At 33.0% G+C, this 14,456-nt stretch overlaps 1 protein-coding gene across 10 annotated transcripts in view; it reads right to left on the bottom strand.

Moving 5' to 3' along the window:
- Positions 1 to 1,416: 1,416 nt before the first annotated feature.
- TENT2 (terminal nucleotidyltransferase 2) overlaps positions 1,417 to 14,456 on the bottom strand; it is a 52,309-nt gene continuing 39,269 nt past the window's right edge. For 7 of the 10 annotated variants that reach the window (XM_019641070.1, XM_019641068.1, XM_019641069.1 and 4 more), the window contains 3 exons: positions 6,611 to 6,702; positions 4,511 to 4,590; positions 2,710 to 2,890 (listed from right to left, as the gene is read on the bottom strand). In XM_019641070.1, coding sequence (XP_019496615.1) covers positions 2,816 to 2,890; positions 4,511 to 4,590; positions 6,611 to 6,702 — 247 coding nt within the window. In that variant the 3' untranslated portion in view covers positions 2,710 to 2,815. Of the gene's footprint in view, positions 2,891 to 4,510; positions 4,591 to 6,610; positions 6,703 to 14,456 lie in introns of all 10 variants that reach the window. The other 3 variants (XM_019641071.1, XM_019641064.1, XM_019641072.1) reach the window with 2 other exon arrangements.

The raw sequence follows: 14,456 nt of genomic DNA on the forward strand, positions 1-14,456 counted from the left end.
AGGGAAGATAGCGGACTCCAGCCTTCCAGAGTTCATCCAACCAGCTTTAACATCAGTAATATATTTTCTCTTAAAACAAGCAAAGCCTTTCCATTAGTAATCCCAAATGACTGCTCACCTAGGACAAAAAGAATTCAATAGCAGCTATGGGAATCTGTTAAACACTAATCAAAACTCGAGTTAGCCATTATATATTCCTTCCATTTAACTCAAAATTTCTTGGGAAATCTGACTAAAGTAACCAAGATTTATTTGCAAAGATCCTAGTTCAAACCAATTCAAAATTTAGAATTGCAATCCACATCGCACATTTTTAACTTTGACACTACTCTCAAGACATGCAAATATATAAAAATGGCCAAATCAATACAAATAGAAAATAAAAAATGTGTTAGGGGCAGCCTGGTGGCTCAGTTGGAGAACATGCTCTTAATAACAAGGTAGCCGGTTCAACCCCCAGATGGGATGGTAGGCTATGCCCCCCATAACTAGATTGAAAAGTGACTGGGCTTGGAGCTGAGCTGTGCCCTCCACAACTAAGATTGAAGGACAACTTGACTTGGAGCTGATGGGTCCTGGAAAAAACATATTGTTCCCCAATAAAGTTTTAAAGAAGAAAAAAATATGTGTTATCCACATTTTAAATAATTCATATTGAAAATAATTTAAAAGTCTGAAACACTTTTATATATTAATGGCCCACTTTTCTGACATATTTGGCTGTCATAAGGTACATAATCTTAAGCTTCAGTCTACTGACTCTGAATTGGGTGTAAATTTATTAATCTGTTGATCTATTTGTTACAGTAAAACAGCTAAAAAGCAGTAGCAGTAAGATGAGTGTGTGTGTGGTGGGGGGTGGGGGGTGGTCATTGAAAGCTGAGGAAACAATGGCAGTGAAGGAGTCCATGCATGGTAAATTCTGGGGCTTTATTAAGAAATGTCGTAACACTGTGCAGGCAGAATGCCCTACACATTCACCCCTCTCTGAGAGCTGCACAGTATTACTACAGAGTACTATGACTACTGTTTATTGTTCATAATGAATACCCAGAGTCATCACAAAAATGTTAACTGTACTTAATACATTCTGATAAAGAAGAGTTGCACAGTTGTAGAATACATTTTAGGAAATTTCCAAGGAAAGTAATATATAAAGCTTAATTGCTTCAAAAGTCATAAACATTAGTAATCTAAAAAATTCACCTACATGGAAAGATTCGTTACTAATATACTGCCAGAGAAATAGGGTACTAATGTTAATTGACTTAACAATGAATGAACTTGATTCCAAGATTCTCTGTATAATATAATCAAGCATAATACTGGATTCAGTTCAGTTCTAGATAACTACAGCCTCAATCTCATCTCAAAAGTAAAGACTTCCACAGGGAAAAAAAAACAAAAAAACACATCAACAATTTCCATATATAAACTTTATTCCGTTTGACATCATACAAAAATTTAAACTTAAAGAAGAAAATGAAAATATGCACCTTTTACAAGTCAAAGATAAGCAAAAGTCTTAGCATTTGAATTGGTCTGCAAAAAAAAACACCCAAATACATTAGAGGTACAAACTGTGCTACAGCAGGTCTCAAAGAAGTTGTACACAGTCCTTTTGAAAAAGTTAAAACTGTTTCCAAGATTACTTTTCATATTTAAATGTACAGACACCAACCAATTTACAAATATTTACATAACCCCAGAACAACCTTAATAAACACTGTAGATTTTTCAGCAGCCAACACTACTTTTTCATGTGAAAAAGAAACACTAAAAAAGATACCTTTGCAAAGATTAAGCTTTTATTTATAATAATTTTATGTCTTACCCTAAAACATTTTATAGTGGCTTACTGCCTAAAAATTCCAGTTTAGATTACAATCCTGTAATTGTACACAGAAAAAAATCTGATACTATCAATGGGTTAGAATCTCAACTTTGATCTTTCAGTTTCTGTTGCTTCATGTCACAGGGAACTTAAATGCATGAAAACGGGAAGTAAAGCTAAAGTGCATATCGCACTAAGCTATCATAAAGAACAGGGGACTTAATCTTTTCAAAATTTCTACACTGAAATGATTCTTTAAAACAATTCACTAACTGCTGTACAATACAGTTAGTGCTATTACTACTACAGTGCAAAATGTACTGTTGTTTCAACAAAAAATTTAAAGCAATTTCAAGAGTACATCAAAAGCATGTGAGGTGCTAATGAAATGCTAATATAGACCCATCCATCCAAAGCCTCAGTCTATCCTGGTGAGTCAAGTGAAGACAGAAGGCAATTGTCCAGTATTTCATGCCTCTGCAGTAATTCCATTGAAATAAAAGATTTCATTTTGTTTCAAGTAACTGAGTAACTGACTTGAATCTTCATTCTACTAGAATAGACAAGCAACAAACTATCTACTGTAGGCTACACTTTAAGTATGTATGAGTCAGATCATTTCCAAAATTCCACACATCTCTTCAGTATTAGCATGTGGTATAATTAATTGAAGTTATATCAAAAACCTTTTATTTGTTCAGGTTATTCCCCAAAATATATTTTATCTGATCACCTGAAAATTCATGCCATAATATTACTAATCATCAATGTAAACATTTTCAAAAATACATCTTTAAATCAAAGGGTTTTATTAGGAAATGTAATAAAATATGCAATCTTTATATAAGTATGTCTTCTTAAAAATAAAACATGAAAACAAGAACAATTAAAAAGAAACCATGATGAAGATAAACAAAATGCATTATGATGTTACTATTGTTCTTTATTTCTCAGAAGACTTTATTAAGAAATAGAGGCCAGTCATCTTTGCAGGATAGCAGCTCTTAAAGGTAGTATACTGTTCAAATCTCTTTTGTTTTTCAATCTGTGCCATGACTGGGAGAGAAAGAAAAATCATTCTTAAAACCTAAAATATATGAGGAACAAAAGACTGAAAAGAAAGTTACTAGAATGTTAATAATAGTAGTTCTCTCTGGGTGGTAAAATTTTGGATGACTGTTTTCTTCTTTATGTTTTTATCTCCCAAGTTTTTAATATAGTACAAGTATTGTTTCTGTCATCAGAGAAGAAAATGTTACTTAAAAATTCTATACCTGTGTGGCTTCTAATTCCTTAATAAAGGAATAGGCACATATGGTACAAAACGATATAATTGACAATATTAACATTTATTCACAGATTTAAATAATTTTATCTAACATAGCAATGTACAAGGTAATTAAAACAAAACTAAGTTTGAGAAAGGGAAGATTTTTTTCAATTTTCTGATTGACTATTTTGCATCTAGTAAGCTTTTTCAATTAAAAATATTATTTATGAGGGAGAAAGTAAATCTATAATAAAGTACTTCATATGTGCCTCTAGAAAAGAAGAGTAAATAGAACTGGTAAAAAAAGAGAAAAACTGGAAATCTAATTCACAAGCTAAAAATTTGGCTCACTACCTGGTGACTATAGATCTTTATAGTTTGTTCTACTTCAGTTGTTCAATTGACTAAAACTATTGGTTTTACAATTAAACAATTCTAAATGATACCTCACTCCCCAATAAGAACAGCAATGTAAGCAAAGCTATTTTTGAGTTCTCAATTTAATCTGAAAGATAAAAATATTCCCTCTTGAATATTTGTTTTGTCATGCAGAACTCCATTCATTTTGAATTTTCTACTCTGTTTGACAAACTGAGAGGGCCTAATTTGAAGGACAACTTGTAATATAATGCACTTGAATTTTTAATTATCATCAAAATAAAGTCCACTTGTATGTCTTGATAATGAAAAAGTATGTCTCTAAAATGATCTTCACAGTTCGCTGATCTTTTTCTTCTATAAAACATTTATTTCTCCTGTATGTCTCACAGAACATATTTCTATCAATGTGTTTCTACAATGTACTGTGGAATTCCTTGAAGATAAGAACCACACCTGCAAAATTACTGATGAATAAATTCATACTATGGACTAAAGAGCTAAGGAATAAACTACAGAATATATTATATATATATAATATATATATATATATATATATGACTGAAATTTATATATATAACATGTATGTATGTACACACAAACACATTTTTTAAAATTCAGTAAACAAAGATAAAATGGCACTCAAGCTACTTATTACAGTGGGGTATATAAAAGAAAAATCATGGAACTGACATTAGTTTTCTTTAAAAGCTACAATAAGTTCCCCAATATTTTGGGAGAGCAAAGGAGTCCATCAGATTGTAGTCACTCATTCTGAGAGCTTAAAAAGTCACCGTGGAAATGCTTATTTCCACGAAAATGAAAGCAATATGAATGAAAACAAAGCCAGAACTCTCTGAAGGACAAGTACATCTCAATTCAAGTAATAAATTCCCTACTGTGCCACATTAATGGCTTCACAACATAGGAACCAGGGATATTCTGTCCTATTACAAATGTAATTTTTTTATTTTCAAAGCACACTAGTTCACTAATGTTTTTAAGAATTAGTCTAATGCACTATTTACCTTTAAAAACTGATCCTTGATTATGTCAAACTTCTGTTTTTCATGCACAGCCCTGGCAGTATTTGTTCCATCAAAAGGTTCTGCAATGTTAAATGCACATATAAACAAGAAATTATTAAAATGAGAACTTCAGCTTTTTTATTTGGTTGAACTATAAGCTATTGTCAACATTTGACAGTTTGGGACTTAGGAAATGACAATTGCATCTAGTTCAGCTTGATACCTTATTAGATTTAAGCATACAGAAAATAGTTTTATATCGCTATGAACTGTCTAATAAGGTAGAAAGAATTCAAGTGAGAAGGTAACTAAAAATGAAGTCAGCATAAATATGCTAAGTCTAAATGATAAAAGTAGATAAGAGTTCTGAAGAATTACAGAAGGTCAAAGACCTACCTTTAAAGGGAATAAAAATAAGTCAAAGAATTAAAGAGTTATCAAAAAGAATACAGCACTATATCCAAGAGAGGTTGTTAGTGTCAAATATCATAGAAAAGTAATTTTAAATTTAATTTTAATTTAAAAAACCACTGATTTGTCTAGCAGGAGAAAGGTAAATGCCTATGAAAGTAGAGGCTTAATACTGGTGAGGATGGAAGACAGTGCAGAGATTTATGGTGTAAGTGGATGTTTTAGAAAAAGATACAGTGAGGACAGTAACTTGTATGAGAAATTTGGCAGTGAAAAGAAAAAAACAAGCAGCAAGTAGAAAAGACATGAAGAAAACAAAGAGTTTCAGAGAACAGAACATGACCTTTCACATCTTCACCCCCAGCCCATTCAGCCTTCTCCCACAAGATAAGAAGAGTTCATATATCGAGATCAAAAGATGTCATATAAAGAGAAGACAAGGAAACTGAAGATAATAGTGAGAAAAGGAGGATAACTAAAGACATTAGGGAGAGAGTTGAAATGTACCAGCAGTAGGTAAAAATTACTAGAGTTTAAGAACTTTAACACTAAAAAAGAACAAAAAGTACTTAGAAGAGCCCGTAGGATCAAGTCAAGAGTATTTTTCAACAATATGATCTATCTATGCCTTAAAAATGAAAGAGAGGGACTAGAAAGACAATGAAGTTGCTATAATAAAGAGGAAAGGTAAATGAGGGGAAAAACCTGGAAGAAATATAAAAGAATAGCAAATCTGATGGGGAGGTTACCTTTAGATTTCTCATATAATCTAAGCAGGCCCATAATTTAAAAAACTCATTTTTTCTTTTTTTTTGTATTGCTTAAAAAGCCTATTTTAAAAAGTTTATTGTCACATACTGTTTTTTAAAATAGAATAATGCCATATGCCTAAATATTGGATCACATCGTGCATATAACTTTACAAAAGTGAGGTTTAATATTCAAAAGAATACAACTACCTAAAATAATATACATTCACTGTGCAATTTAGCAAACCAAACGCCAAAGCAGATTTAATTTCATATTCACAAACTCTTAAGACAGTGCATATAATCCAAGATTAAAATATTCTAAATTTGATATTTTTCTACAAACGCTGAATCTCAATCCTTTATTCTTTTTTACCATAAGATTTACAAAAGTCATCAATTTGGCACCTGTGAAAACAATTCAGCCTCTTAAAGTCTATTTCCCACCAGTCCAAAGAAATCTTCAGCTACATGTAAATTAATTTTAGAGAACAGAATATTTCAGAGCATTTAATTTTTAAAGTAAAATCAATTTCTATTTATAAAAATCTAGCTTGCATTAAGTATCAACATTTTAAGTAGAAAAGCACTCATTTTATTTCAATATAAGAATCATCTCATGAATAGTATTTTCTTCCACCTGTAAGTCATGAAATTAAGTTTCAATCAACTACAAACATGAGCAATGCACAAAGACTGCTCAAATACTACCAGGTGGAAAGACTGAACACCTATATCCGTGTTTATCATTTTTCACAGCCACAGAATTTTAAATTATTTTAGAAAATTAAGTTAAACATTTTCAACTACAAGACTTGTAAACCACTTGAGAACATAAATGTATTACTTTATAATAACATAAGCTGAAATTATTCAAGTAGTTCTCTCAGTACTATGATGATAAAGAATGGTAAATAGGGAGTGGGTGTGGGAAAGCTACCTTCTACACAGATGTATTTATTTCTCCATTCAATACCATCAGGCCTGGGAATGGCTTTGGCTTCACGAACTGAAATCATTTGATTGTTCCAGCTATAAGGAGAAAAACATTAATCATGTTAACTATTTTCTTAATTTCCCCTTTATTAGTTTTATTGTATCAGTAGTAAGGCCTACTCTGGTTTTGTCAAAGAATACTGACTTGCCTCAAGTTTGAGCATCACAATCCCCATTCCCCCTTCTCTGCTTCTTTATTCTCCATTGCACACATATTCTAACAACTTGCTTATTTAGTGTTGCTTATGATGTGTCTCCCTCAAGCAGAATGAAAGCTCCAAGATGCTAATTTTTTTCATTGTTCAACTAGTTGTTTAGTACAAACTAGGCACTCGATACTTATTTACTGAATAAATGAAGTAATATAAAAAAATAAGCATGAGTAGGCAAAAAATATAAGAAACTATGTTTATTGCTATTGCCCCAATAAGACTTTTTAATTTAAGGGATAGGTAATCTTCTTGTGTTGTTTTCTGATACTATTAAATAATTTTTGTTTGGGTGTATATCTACTTGTATGATTTGGAAAAATTTTTTGAAATTTTCCAATAGAAGCAAGTACATGCTGTTTTAGGATACTCTATGATAACATTAATATTCTAGGAAAACACATATTACTATATATCAGATGTGGCTGTTAATAGGGAAGTTTTAGTCAAAATAATTTTATCAGCATGTCTAAAGGTAAATTGTCCACTCTTTCGTATATACTAACATTACATTTTTTAAAATTTCTTTACACTTATAATAGTTTTGAACAAATACTATTTTCTTTTTTTCAAGACATATTCAAAAGCATATAGCTACTCAGCTTGTATACAAGAGAAAAATGAGCTTCGGTAATAGCTGATATCTTTTTTTTTAGCCATATTTAGCTTTCTTCACCATTTTAAGTAAGACGAGAAAGACCGTGATTTGAAACCTTCCAACTCCAATGCATGTCCTGCTCTTCCTCTATTTATTAGCTAGAGAATCCATAAGAATATAATCGCGGGTCCAATTTGGCATTTGTTTCTGGAAAATTCATTAATTTCTATGTTAAACATTTAAGAAAATATTGTATCTTGTGAAGTTTGATAATTGAAAATGCTCCCTAAAGTATGATTTTCTAGTTTTTCTTATCGAGTACAGTTTAGAAATACTTTATAAAGACAAGTTTAAGTTCTTCAAAAATATATACCAGAATTTATACTTTCTAAAAATAAGTGCGCTATCAAAAAGAAATACTTAGTATTGGTTACAGTAAGATGTCATAAATCCTTCATGTACAGCAGTATGGACTCAAAACAGAAAAGTACTACACTGCTCTATTGCTTCAAGTGAATTTTCAAATTTTTCCTAAAAATAATAATGTAAAGGGGAGAGCTATATAACTACCCTGTTTTCCCGAAAATAAGACCTAGCAGGAAAATAAGTCATAGCATGATTTTAGGTAATATGGCACGTTGGCATACTGAATATTTAGAGTTGAAGGAGTTTGTGGAAAAGGCACCCTTCTCCCTGAAACAGGTGATAAAACCCTCATGTGAGGGGTGCGTGCCCTTCATATCCTGGAGGAATCATGCTACGGCTTCTTCTCTGGCTAGGTCTTATTTTCAGGGAAACACTGCACATGCTTAAACCAAACAAGATTACATTAGAATTATGCTTTGTGTTACTTCACTTTATACCACTTATGACAAATTTCACTAATGCACTTTTTTCGTGAGACTACTTGTGTCTAATATCAACTTATAGGACAGTTTAATTTACAGTACATAAAATTGGAAACAATATGTTAAAACAGGGTAGACTTGATTTTTTTCCCCTCAGATAATCTTAGAATATTGAAATACTGTATTCTGCTATTAAATTACAACTTCTACTTCCTTAAACCAAAGAAACTCTCCACTCCACTACACTTCTATTAAATCCAATCCTGAATTTTTATTACATGCCAGTACTTGGTTCTAAACTGGATCACAGAAACATATGTGACATACCTATATTCACTTTATTATCCCTAACCAGATATCATTTAAGCTTCAACCTATAATCAACCCAAAAAATGCAGTTATGTAAATGACTATATAATCTGAAGTACTTCATTGAGGAAAAAAAATAAGAATATTCCGAATCCGTACCATTTAGACTGATTCAATCTACTGCATTTTCAAAGAACTTTTAAATATTTCTAAATTATTAAATATTTTAAATCATAAAACATGATATATTATTTATATACTATTTTTACTCCTAAAGGTGAATTTAAGGTAGAATTCAAATGGTAATTTAGAAACATTTCCCCTAAATATTTCACTCTTTAAAACAAACAGGCCTTAAACTAAGCCTTTTTTTTTCTTTCTTTCTTTCTAGCTGAGCCATCCTGCCACCTGTTGGCAGCTCAGTGGCTGCTCAGCTCGGGCCAGGACTCGAACCGCTGTTGCTCAGAGCTCGCACTCTTGAGCAAGCTCCTAACCAACTGAGCCACTCAGCCGGCCCCTAAGCCTTATATTATACCATATTTCTCTACCATAATTTGCTTGCCATGTGCAAATTTGTTATTGTCACTCATTAATTAAAGTGTAAAATAAGATACTGTCTATAGAAGAGGGATGCCTCAAAAAATAATAAAAGAACAGATATAGGGCTTAATCTAAAATAGATCGGACAATATATAATAATCTTTTGAATATAAAAACGAGATTACTGCCTATATTAGTAAGGTACCTGCTTCTTTTCTTCAGTATTGATAATGGACTGGTACTCATCTACTAACTCTCCTTTAGCCATTCTTTTTGTGACAGCATTTTGAGATGATTAAATTGGAAGTATAGTCTTCAGCAACATTACAAAGAAAAACTGAAGTCTAACAAAGTCAAAATTATGGGTCTGATATCATATGGTTGCATATATACTAAGACTAATCAAATTATGTGAAAAATGTATATAGCTTTGTTTCATTATTAAGGGATGGGAAGCAAACAAAAAGAAAACTTTGTTAGGGATTTGAAACCTCTTAAGCAGAGAGAGAAGCTGTGCTCTAATCCTAGAGTTTTGTTTTGTTTTGACTGGCTCTTCTTCTGCCTGACCCTTTAAATGCTGGTGTCTATCAGGGCCTTGCCTCTTCCAATCTTCTACTACAAAAGCACCCATCTCAGAATTCAACACTCTTGTTTTTTTACCAAATCATTTTCTCCAGCTCTTACCTTTCTACTAGGCCCCAGGCCAATATTTACAACTAACTATGGGAAATGGCCACCCATATATCCTACAGGCATTCCTGTGCCTACATTTTCAAGACTAACTTTAATACATTATGTCCACGGTCAATTATTAAAATCATTCCCTTGTATGAGGTGTGATCTAACAATACAGTGAAAAAAAAATTTATTACAGTAAAAGATACATTGCCATTAATCCCCCTCAAAATACTCCCCCTCACTTGAAACACATTTATCCCATCTTTCTTGCCACTTTCTGAATCAGTTCTGGAAGTCCTCTTTCGGGAATGTCTTTAGTTGCGCTGTCATGGCTGCCTCAATATCCTGAATCATTTTGACTTTGGGGAAGAGGCAGAAGTCACACGGTGCCAGATCTGGTGAATAAGGTGGATGAAGACAAACTGTAATGTTTTTACTTGACAGAAATTGTACAAGAAGCGATGTGTGACATGTGACATGGAGCACTGTCATGATGGAGGCTGATTTACAGCACACTTTAAAACACACCTCCTCTCAACTGTAGCTCTCACCCGACCTGACTGCATGGAACATGTTGAAACTTGTCACACACTGTTACTAAGGTTTAACACTCTATTTCCCGTATTGAAGATCCCTGCCTTTCCATTGGATGGCACGGGACAGCAGCATTCATCGTATTTTGTGATCACAACAGAAAGGCTCCGTGTCACACATCGCTTCTGGTATGTGGCAATTTCTGTCAAATAAAAATATTACAGTGTGTCCTCATCCACCTTATTCACTGGATCTGGCACTGTGAAACTTCTGGCTCCTCCCCAAAGTCAAAATGACCATGAAAGGTAAATGTTTTGAACTGATTCAGGACATGGAGGAAGCTATGACAGCGCAACTAAAGACACTCACGAAACAGGACTTTCAGAACTGCTTCAGAAAGTAGCAAGAACGATGGAATACATGTGTTCAAAGCAAGGGGGAGTATTTTGAGGGGGATTAATGGCAATGTATCATTTACTGTAATAAATTTTTTTTATTTAAACATTCACCGTATTGTTTGATCACACCTTGTACATACCTTCTCCTCACTTCTTAAATTCCTCCCTCACAATCATTCCCAACTGAAGTCCATGCTTCATTTCATTACAAAAACAAAAGCAATCACTAATTTCCACTAGCTCCTATCATAGATTCATCTATATCTATATACATATTCTGCTTCTCATTATTATTTAATGAATTGTCTGTGCTCCTATTCCACTTGTGCTCTAGATTCCAACTCTTCTTAACTCAAACTAAGTATGCATACTGTTTAACAATTTACCATCTTTTCCTGGTATCAATTTTGTCATCAAAATAGGTTACAAAACCAAAAATTCAATCCCACTTAATCCTCCAGTTTCTACTCCATTTTTTCTGCTGCCCTTTACAACTATGTAAACTCCTGAAGAGTTTATATACACTAACCTATCTGTATCTAATTCTTCTCCTGTTCTCTCTTAAGCCCACATCAATGATGCTTTCTATCCCATTCCACAGAAGCTGTTTCTGTCAAGGGTTCAGTAGTCTCCACGTGGACCAATGCTTCAATGATCAGCTTTTAGTTCTCATTTTGTACTTGATTTATCAAAAAATGTGACACAGATAATCATTCCCTCTTCAAAAAATGTTTCCCCTTCTGGGCTCCAAGACATTACATTCTACTGACTTAACTCTTATCTCAATGATTCTTCCTTTTTAGACTACATATTAGTTCCTTCTCATCCTTCATCTTATTTTATCTTTGTATTATAAATTTTTCAAAGAGAAAAACTGAAAAGCATAAAACTCAAAAACAATCAATAGCTGTGAACATTATTCCACATTTGCTTCTGTGTGTATATGTGTATGTTCTGAAATGAACCATTTATTAAGTTGTAGATATCACGAAACTTCATTTGTTTATCCTTTGGCATATATCTCTTAAGAATAAGATGATTCTCCTTTATAACAGAAACACGATCTAGAAATTAACATTAACTCAAATGCCTCTCCATACTACAATGTACACTCCATGAAGACCAGGATTCTTGCCTGTTTTGTTAACTGCTATATCCCCAGTGCATAAAACATAGCTTGGTATACAGCAGGCACTCAACAATTTATTGATTAAATAAAATAAGAGAAAAAAAATCAGACAAAAAAGGAGATTAAAAAAATTGGGCCTTTGTAATTCCCCTTTTTAAAAGATGCATATGTTTAAAAAAATAAAATAAATAAAAGATGCATATGTTTAAGTTGTAGATATATATTTTTAATTCAACAGAGAGACTACAAGTAATGACACGTGGTTAGGTATCCAGGGAATAAAGATTATAAAATAGGTGCCTTTTAAGGTTCATAGACTCTCCAGTATCTATGAGTCTAAGATATTTAGAACTTAAATTTTTCTTTTTTTTTTTTGCTAAAATACAAAAGTATTACATTCTGACTTTTTTTTTTCTTTCTAAATTTCCTGAGCCACCTGATCCTTTTATCCCTATTTTGTCAGTTCTCTGTTCCCAGGCACAGTTCTAAAAGCTTCTTCCCTTTGACAATTTTCAGCAGCAGGTTTAAGAGGAAGGTATGAGTGAAGTGGCTAAGAAAAATCTGAGTAATTTTTAAATGCTCATATAAAATTTCTGCAACATTTATACCACGTACTCAAACATCTCTTAAAAAGCACTTAATTCTGTCTTCAAATGCAGAGAATATTTTAATTGGACATCTCAAAGTTCAGAAGAAATCCTTACAAACATTTCTAAGTTGCGAGAATTCTTTTTTTGCACAGCACCTAGTCCATTACAACGATTACATTCTTGGCTATGCTCCCTACAGTCAAATTTCTGAAACTATCTAGTATGAAACAATAATGCACTTGACCTATGCACCATATGATGAAAGAGTAGGGGAAGATGGCTCCTCAATCATGTATCATAATGATAAGCAAATGCATACAAAAGTTCAAAACCTCTTTCCAAGACATCAGCATCCTAGCCAGTATTATTTAGCACAGCAAGCTGGTTTCTGTTAAGACTAAACTAACACACAAACCTGCATAACTACCATCTTGTTTCAGTCCAACAAAGCAGGTGATTTTCAAGATATCTGTATGCAGATGCTCTCATCTTTAAACTATACATGGCAGAAATATATCGATCCCTTATGAAGCCTTTTCCCTCTTTACAAGCTTCTCCCAGTCCCTAATTTATATGACACAACAGATGATGCCAATAGTGTCTAACAATTAAGATTGTGGTTCTGTAGTCAGACCTGAATTATCTCAATTTCAGTTCTCTATCTAACTGTACTGCCATGGGCAAGTATCAAGTACACAAATTCCCTAAGCTTGACAGGGGGCTATTTTGAGGATTAAATAAGATAATACATGGGAATCACTCAGCATATCCTTAGGACACTAGGTAAATAAACATCCACTAAACATTAGCTATTGTTACCACAACATCTTAACTGTAAAGCGTAATCTTTATAGTTTCTTATGTCCCATGTTTCATATAGTCTTAAATCTTTCCACATCTTTATATAAATGAAGGCTCCTTCCGTTTTATCCATGTCGCCTGGACTAATATTTATGTCATTTTTAACCTGGATTATTATAACTTCATTCTTACTAAACTACTTTCTTCCAGTACTTTGCCTACACCTTTTCTTAACCTAATTCAGTAATTTTTAAATCATCTTAACAATCTTTGAATCTGCTTCAAAATTATTTACTTATAACAAGTATTTGTCAAGTACCCACTCTCTGGCATTGACCTATGTGCTGGAGACACAACTGTAAACTAAGCAGGTACATGCACTCTGGTATAAGCATGCACTCTGGTATAAGCTTTACTTTGAGGAATTTAAATAACATTTCATCTTTCATGCCCTATGATTCAAATCATCTTATGAGTCAGTTTTCTTTAGAGCTACTGTATCATAGCAGGTAAGACAATACCAACATTGCAGTTAAGAATCATAGTTTAGCAGCGGTTCTCAACCTGTGGGTTGTGACCTCTTTGGGGGTCGAATGACCCTTTCACAGGGGTCGCCTAAGACCATTGGAAAACAAAAAGATATTTACATTATGATTCATAACAATAGCAAAATTATAGTTATAGAGTAGCAACGAAAATAATTTTATGGTTGGGGGTCACCACAACACGAGTAACTGTATTAAGGGGTCACGGCATTAGGAATGTTGAGAACCGCTGATGTAGAGTGTAAATTTTGCGGTCAAAACTATCTGAAATACTCCCCTTACCAAGCTGTGTGTTCTTGGGGCAAGTTTCTTCCTCTCTTTACATGCCTCACTGGTAAAATGGGCATAATATAACACATCTCATAGGGTTATTATGTAAACTGAGTGAGATAATATATATAATCTGTTTAGGGCAGTTTTTCCCACTTAGTAATAGCAATTTATTAGTTACTTTTATTATTCCCTCTCCAAACCTCTCCAAAGTGGTACCCTATGGTCATTGTACCCAACCCCCTCTAAATTTGTACAACTCCTAAGTCCTCTCTCTTCCTCCTTCAAGCTTTTCAAAATGATCAGAAGAGCTGCAAACAACCCCTAATCCCACTCTATGA

The sequence above is a fragment of the Hipposideros armiger genome, unplaced genomic scaffold (assembly GCF_001890085.2).
Source record: "Hipposideros armiger isolate ML-2016 unplaced genomic scaffold, ASM189008v1 scaffold_55, whole genome shotgun sequence".
Taxonomy (NCBI): Eukaryota; Metazoa; Chordata; class Mammalia; order Chiroptera; family Hipposideridae; genus Hipposideros; species Hipposideros armiger.